This window comes from Aplysia californica, unplaced genomic scaffold, assembly GCF_000002075.1.
Source record: "Aplysia californica isolate F4 #8 unplaced genomic scaffold, AplCal3.0 scaffold00277, whole genome shotgun sequence".
Lineage (NCBI taxonomy): Eukaryota > Metazoa > Mollusca > Gastropoda > Aplysiida > Aplysiidae > Aplysia > Aplysia californica.
The window spans coordinates 535119-542385 of NW_004797547.1; the positions used below are offsets into that span (position 1 = coordinate 535119).

Below are 7267 nucleotides of genomic sequence, written 5' to 3' on the forward strand. Positions count from 1 at the left end.
CCCCCCCCCAGTCTTTTCTTCTAGATCTAGATATACTCTTTGTTTTACAGTGGTCTACAATTGCCAAACGTGTTTCTCATCAAATTAATAATCATCAGCTGATAAATTTGTTGACGTCCTTCACTTGTCTATTCTAATAATAGATGGTTGCCACTAGGACTACTTACTTTATTTATCTATAGACGATGCTCTTTGGGTGATTCATGAAGAGTATAATGTGGACATTAGTGCAATCAAATGTCGCTCACCAGAGGTGCCTTTCTGTGCGGTTTGGGAATTCCACCATTTTTTTTTTTAGAATTTGAGAAACACGGGTAGGAAATGTTCGAATACAACCCTTAGAACTTAGTCAACCTCAGTGAAGTGTCTGAAAGAGCATCTCAGAACGGAGATAGAGTTAACTAACTGGTAGCAGAATCTTGCGACATTGTAAATCAATGCACGAAAATAGGTTACCTGCAGAAATTATGTCGAGTATAGGTCGTTCCGCACAAAATCAGAATCAAAAAGAGAATAGCATTTGATTCCATTGAGTTTGAGCCTAGATATTTTAGATGACAAACCTGGTTTGTCTTTTTAAACTATATTTTTTAAGCTTAACGGTGACGCGAAAATGCATTTCTCCCCATACACGAGTACCCTTTTTCTGCACGTCCATCGGAGGTTAATAGTAAATACTTTTGCTTAACAGTTTTGTACCATATTTCTTCATAGTTTTTATTCACCTTTTTGGCTCAAACAAGCAAAGCTCTCTTCTAAACACACGATAATTGGAAATATTCAACACCGAAAAATTGCGGGCAAGCACGAAGCCATATTTTTAAAGAGCAGAAAAACAGCTCCCTCTTCTACCTCTAAACACAAAGTATGACGACATGGGTACGAGTCACTTTGTTAGTCATGACATTTTGTTGCACTTTTGGAGGAAGAGTCAACTAAAGTGGGACACATCTCGCAGAAATGCAATTTTTCATTTAAGATTCGTTCAAAAGATCCAGCCTAGTTTCTTTGCTAAAACCTTTGACTGTCACCCGCCTATCAAAGAACACACGTTTCTGGAATTTCAACACATTCTCTTCTGTTGTTGCTTTCACTGGGCGACCATCACGGTGACCATCTTCAATGTCAATGAATCCGCATTTGAAAGTTTTGAACCAAAATTGTATCGTAGCGTAAGATGGGCAATCAGTTCTATAATAATATACGGAATGCATCTTCGTAAAAATATCATGTAGATCTAGTTGCTTGCCTTGCAAGAACAAAAACTTCATTACTGCCCTGTGCTCAATATTTTCTCCATTTTTATGTTGAAACTGGAGAATAGCATACCTCCATTTACTTACAGTGCGCTTAAAACCAATTATCAGAAATTTGCCAAAATTACCCACATTTTAGGAAGATGATTCTTGGCTTTAACACCAAATTTCAACTTTCTGCCTTTACGCCTTCATTGTCAGATAAAAAAAAAGCTTTTGCTATGCCCCTCGTATGTGTCTACGTACCGTCACATCATATTAAGTGAATCGTTATGGTTATTGTAAAGGCAAATAGTAGTAGTAGTAGTAGTAGTAGTAGTAGTAGTAGTAGTAGTAGTAGTAGTAGTAGTAGTAGTAGTAGTAGTAGTAGTAGTAGTGGTGGTGGTAGTAGTAGTGGTAGTAGTGGTAGTAGTAGTAGTAGTAGTAGTAGTAGTAGTAGTAGTAGTAGTAGTAGTAGTAGTAGTAGCAACATCAAAAGTATTCATAAATAGGTAGACGACAGTAAGGGGAAACATGTGCGTGGATGATTTCTGAAAGGGCAGGGGAGGGGGGGGGGGGAGCTACTGGAATGCAAGGATTGGAGGTAAATTTAGAAATGTGGTTTGTCGATGTTTTAAAATTTTCTTTAGTTCTTCAGTTGAACTTGTCTTTAGCAGGTTTTTGGACTATCTCAATGCCGTGAAGTTACAAATCAGAAGCTTCATTGTGGTCAGGACTGTTGAAATGTTGGCGACTGGTGAGCAGGAATGTTTCTGTAGGCTACTGAATACCTCATTATCATCCGGTGCCCTGCCGACTGGGGTGGGCGATCATGGACCTCCACTTTCATCTGTCTTGCGTTGTAGGAATGGTGTCTGTTGTTCTTGCTGCTCCGAGGAATGTTGTCAACTTGTCCAGTATCTTTTCCCTGAATACCTATAGGAATTAAATTTAGCTCTTAGAGTGGAGATAGTTTGACCTCAATCTTGAGCTGGATCAAAGAGGTTATAAATAGAACTAGATCTCTCACCTGCTTGTGTCGTCAATAGTGTCAAACTGGGGAGGGGGGACGCCGGGGCCATACGGAAGATGAAACGGGGCTAGTCGGTACACAGCAACATTTTTCAATCACGGATGAATGATAACCCACGAAGTCTTTTGATGCTGATTTTCTTCACGTGATTTGGCTGTCGCTAAAGTGTAGGCCTGCGTATAGGGAGATTTTTTATTGTTTATTTTTAGAAGGGCCAGAAATCTCCAAAAAATGCAAATAGGGTCTTTTACGAGGTGAGACCACGTGGGCGAGTAGCATTCAGAAAAAAAGTCAGGCTAGCTTGATAATTCCTTGTTAGAATAAAAGACATAATTTTTTAAAAAATCATTTGCAATGCATTACTCAAACAGTATGCCTAGATTTAGAACTATTGACCGCACAAGGCGCCCATATCGGCCTTCTGGAATCAGAGACGTGATTTAGAGAAGCTGCTAGAAGCTTTATTTGCTGTCCTAGCACACTTTCAAGGGTTGGTTGAACGGAAAAGTACCATTGACGATGTTGCTGAGAGAAAATAAAGTCGCAGGTGTGGGGTTATGCGAAACACTACGAGTACGATCGCATTGACCTCACAAGGACAAAGGACGTCAATCTCCGCGAGAGTGACACAGTGAGTAAAAATCAAGACCGAGAGGCGAGCAGTTCAACTCACGACAACTCAAGAGGTAGGTCTTAGCTTTATTTAAGCGCTACTCCTACATTGGTGACCCCAAAACTTGGAACGGATTTCCAAGATAACATTCAACATGGGCGAGGAAAACAAAGCGGTGTTTGCAGTTTCATTAAAGCTGCCAACATTCTGGACTACAAACCCCGAAGCTTGGTTTGCTCAAGCGGAGGCACAATTTGCCATCTGCTGTGTTACAGTGGACGACACGAAATATTACCACGTGGTGGCTAGCCTTGACAGTCAAACAGCAACACGTGCTCTATCTGTGCTTGTTTCACCACCGCAGGAACACAAGTATGAGACTATTAAGACCTTCCTTTTATCTGCTTTTGGCAAATCTGAATCTGAAAGAGCCCACCTCCTTCTTAACATTCAGAGACTTGGTGACCGCAAACCATCGGAGCTAATGGACTCTATGCTAGCGCCATAGTTCTTGGGCCCCATAGCCCATGTTTCCTATTCAGACACCTGTTCTTACAACAACTGCCTGAACATGTGAGAACACCTCTGGCAGCGTCACACACTGTTGATTACAGGCTACTGGCACAGGAAGCGGACAGACTTTACCTGTCCGTCATTCCAAACTCCACCTCAGTGCTAGAGGTAAACATCGCTTCAACGCAGCCATCACCCTCTGGATCTAGAGCTAGATCTAGCGGTGGCCAAACCTCACAAGTGTGCTGGTACCACAATCGTTATGGAGAACAGGCACGCAAATGCATCCAATCCAACCATGCACACATCCTGCCCCCAAACCTCGTTCCTTTTCAACTTCTAACAAGAACCAGGGAAACGCCAGCAGTAGTGACACCCGTCTCTCAAGTTTCTGCTGGCCCATGCTCCCCACAACTGGTTATGACTGACAACATCACAGGACGTCGTTTCTTGGTTGACACAGGTGCACAGGTATCAGTCATTCCCGCAACACAGTTGGACAAACACACTGGTACCTGCGGACCTCCACTCCTCGCCGCAAACGGCTCTAACATTGCTACTTATGGTATGCGTATCATACCAATTAGGACCAAGGATCGAGTCTTCACTGCAAGATTTGTGGTAGCAGATGTGAAACGGCCATTACTCGGTGCAGACTTCCTCCGCCGACACAACCTCCTTGTCAATGTGCGTGGCCTGCAGGTCATCAATGCTGACTCGTTGGCCATCTACCCTTGCAGCACCCATCGAGTAGCGAATGCATCGATACAAGAGCTCGTTCCTGTTGCTCCGCAGAGCAACAAGTTCAGGAAAGTGCTCTCCGAGTTTCCCCAAATCCTCCAACCCACTTTTTCATCTTCAGAGGTGAAACATGGCGTCCATCATCATGTGCCTACTACTGGCCCCCCTATCCATGCTAAGGCACGTCGTCTAGCACCTGACAAACTAGCCACTGCAAAAGAGGAATTCAAGAAGATGGAAGACATGGGAGCCCGTGGGCATCTCTTTTGCACATGGTCCCTAAAAATAGTGGAGACTGGAGACCATATGGGGATTTTCGTCGCCTCAACGACAGGACGATAGCAGACCGGTACCCCATTCCTCACATCCAGGATTTCTCGGCTGGGCTGAAAGAGAAAACTATCTTCTCCAAGATTGACCTCATGCGGGGATACCATCAGATACCCATGGCCCCAGAGGACATCGAAAAAACAGCAATCATCACTCCATTCGGCCTGTACGAATTTCTACGCCTGCCTTTTGGTCTCAAGAATGCTGCACAAGCATTCCAGCGCTTGATGGACTCTCTGCTCCAAGATCTCAAATGTGCTTTCAACTACATAGACGACATCCTTGTCGCTAGCGACTCCGAGACCCAACATTTGGAAGATCTTCACGCTGTTTGTGAAAGATTGCGTGAGGCTGGTCTTGTGGTAAGATTGGAGAAATGTGTTTTTGGAGTCCCGGAGATTGACTTCTTAGGTCACCACATCACTCCATTAGGATCTACACCTCTCCCCTCCAAGATTAAAGCAATTGAGGATTTCCCCCCTCCTCAAACAGTGAAATGGTTACAAGAGTACGTAGGGATGGTAAACTTCTATCATCGGTTTATTCCCCATGCAGCAGAGGTTCAACGCCCCCTATACGATGCTTTAAAGAACTTACAAAGTCCACTCAGGTCCAGTGGTCGGAAGAAATGAGCACTGCCTTCCAGACTAGCAAGGCAGCACTGGCAGAGGTAGCCATGCTTGCCCCCCCGAACACCGACGTGCCCATTGCACTCTCATGTGATGCATCGGAACAAGCCGTTTGCGCGGTTTTCGAACAATTTGTGGATGGGTCCTGGCAACCCTTAGCTTTCTTCAGTAGACGCTTACGTCCTGCGGAGAAGAAGTACAGCGCTTTTGACAGAGAACTGCTCAGCATCTATCTCTCCATTCGTCATTGAGGGTCGATTATTCTGTGTCTTCACTGACCACAAGCCCCTGACTTTCTCGATGTCAAAAGTCACAGAACCCTGGTCTGGTCGACAACAGAGGCAACTGTCCTTCATCTCTCAGTTCACAACAGACCTCAGGCATATTTCGGGTAAAGACAATGTCACCGCTGACTGCCTTTCACGCTCTATCTCCAATGTGTCGGTAGGCGTAGACTACTCGGCAATGGCAACTTCTCAGGCCGCAAGTGAGGAAGTTCAGGCCTATCGCACAGCCATCACAAATCTCCGTCTGGTTTATACAGCTGTAGAACCAACCGGTCCTCAAATGTTGTGTGACATTTCCACAGGGAAACCACGCCCAGTGGTGCCGCCAGACTTCCGACGTCAATTTTTTGACATCATACATAGCCTTTCACATTCAGGGGCAAGAGCTACAGCACGACTTGTGTCCTAGAAGTTCGTGTGGCATGGTTTGAAGAAACAAGTTAGACAATGGGTAAGAGAGTGTTTGGATTGCCAACGATCCAAAGTACACACACACGTCCACGCCCCGCTTCAGAAGATTCCAACACCAAAGAAAAGATTCAGTCACATATTTTGGTCGCTACCCGGAATCGAACCCGGGACCTTTGAATGAGAGGCCAACACCTTAACCTCTAGGCCACGAGAGCCCCCATGTAAGATTGAAACTGCTTTCAATTTTAATCATTTTCCCCCAATAGCAAGTTACAGAACTCTTTAAAACAAAATGAGTGATGTTTTTCTTTTGAAAATTGGACCATTATTATGGAAAGTGTGCCCGTTTGTTTTTTTGGGATAATAGGCATTGGACTCCCGACGTCACGATTATGACGTAATTAAACGGTAAATAGAATTTCACTCTTTATTTACTTGATTTTTATTTTTATATATTGATTCTACATAAAACAGCAAACAAAATGATACCTCAATGGTCACGATACAACTATTATTAAGGATTTTATGACGTTGTGAAGTAAAATTTCTAGTTTTGGTGGCACAAAATGCAGTGCAAAAATTTGGCCAAATCAGGGCGAAAATTGATTCACAAAAACGGTCGCTGCTTCTAAACTAACAAAGATAGGACAAAATTTAAAAAGCTCTGAAAACAGAAAGCCAGGCTCTTTTCAATAATCCAAATTTTAGTGCCCTCGGAGAAGTTTGAAAATTTCACTGAAGTGCCTAGTATGAAGATTCTATTGATGAGCTGGGATTTCACTTCAGTTGGGATATAATTCTTTTGACGGAGCAGGGGTGCAAGCTGGTATTTGCCTTCATAGTTCTAGTTTTTATTTCTTTGTCCATACTCCCGGTCGAACGCTTTTCCTGGTCCACAGAGACGATATTGAGGTCTTAGTCATGTCCAATGGCAGTCTCACTCAAGTATCTTAATGAAAAAATAGCGTCAGTACAGCCACTGCCTTTTCTGAAGCCAAATTGAGATTCATTGAGTTGAATCTCTACAATTGGTCTCATTCTCATTTCCAGTTTCTTGGCAAACGTTTTACCCACATGGCTGAGACATTCCTCTGTAAGTTCCGCAGTCTCTTTTGTTACCTTTCTTTTTCCAAATAGGTACAATGGCAGCTCGTTGCCAGTCATCGGGTGTTGTTTTTGTCGCCCAGACCATTGAAATATTCTTCACAGCCAGAGTTCATCGATATGGCCGCAAAGTTTGATCTCTTCTGCTGTGATGAACCAGAAACTATTGAAATCACGGATTCATACAAATATATAGGTCTTACAATCGACAACAAATTTACATTGCAAAGCCACGTAAACAATATCGTTAAAAAGGTAAATCAGAGGCTGTACTTTCTGAGGAAGCGCCTGGCGCTTTGTTTGTGGGGCTTTTATTTATAACATGTTGAGTTTTACTCAGACGTATTGATGGTTCTAGAGTGGTTTCTTGC

General features: G+C 43.4%; 2 protein-coding genes across 2 annotated transcripts; both read left to right on the forward strand.

The window, feature by feature from the left end:
* The first annotated feature begins 3035 nt into the window (after window positions 1–3035).
* On the forward strand, window positions 3036–3389 carry LOC106012154. Its single transcript, XM_013084186.1, has one exon. It carries the CDS (start codon window positions 3036–3038, stop codon window positions 3387–3389), a length of 354 nt encoding a protein of 117 aa, XP_012939640.1.
* A 425-nt stretch (window positions 3390–3814) lies between these two features.
* On the forward strand, window positions 3815–4477 carry LOC106012155. The gene has a single exon (XM_013084187.1). The coding sequence runs from the start codon at window positions 3815–3817 to the stop codon at window positions 4475–4477; it is 663 nt and encodes a 220-aa protein (XP_012939641.1).
* The last annotated feature ends 2790 nt before the right edge of the window (window positions 4478–7267 follow it).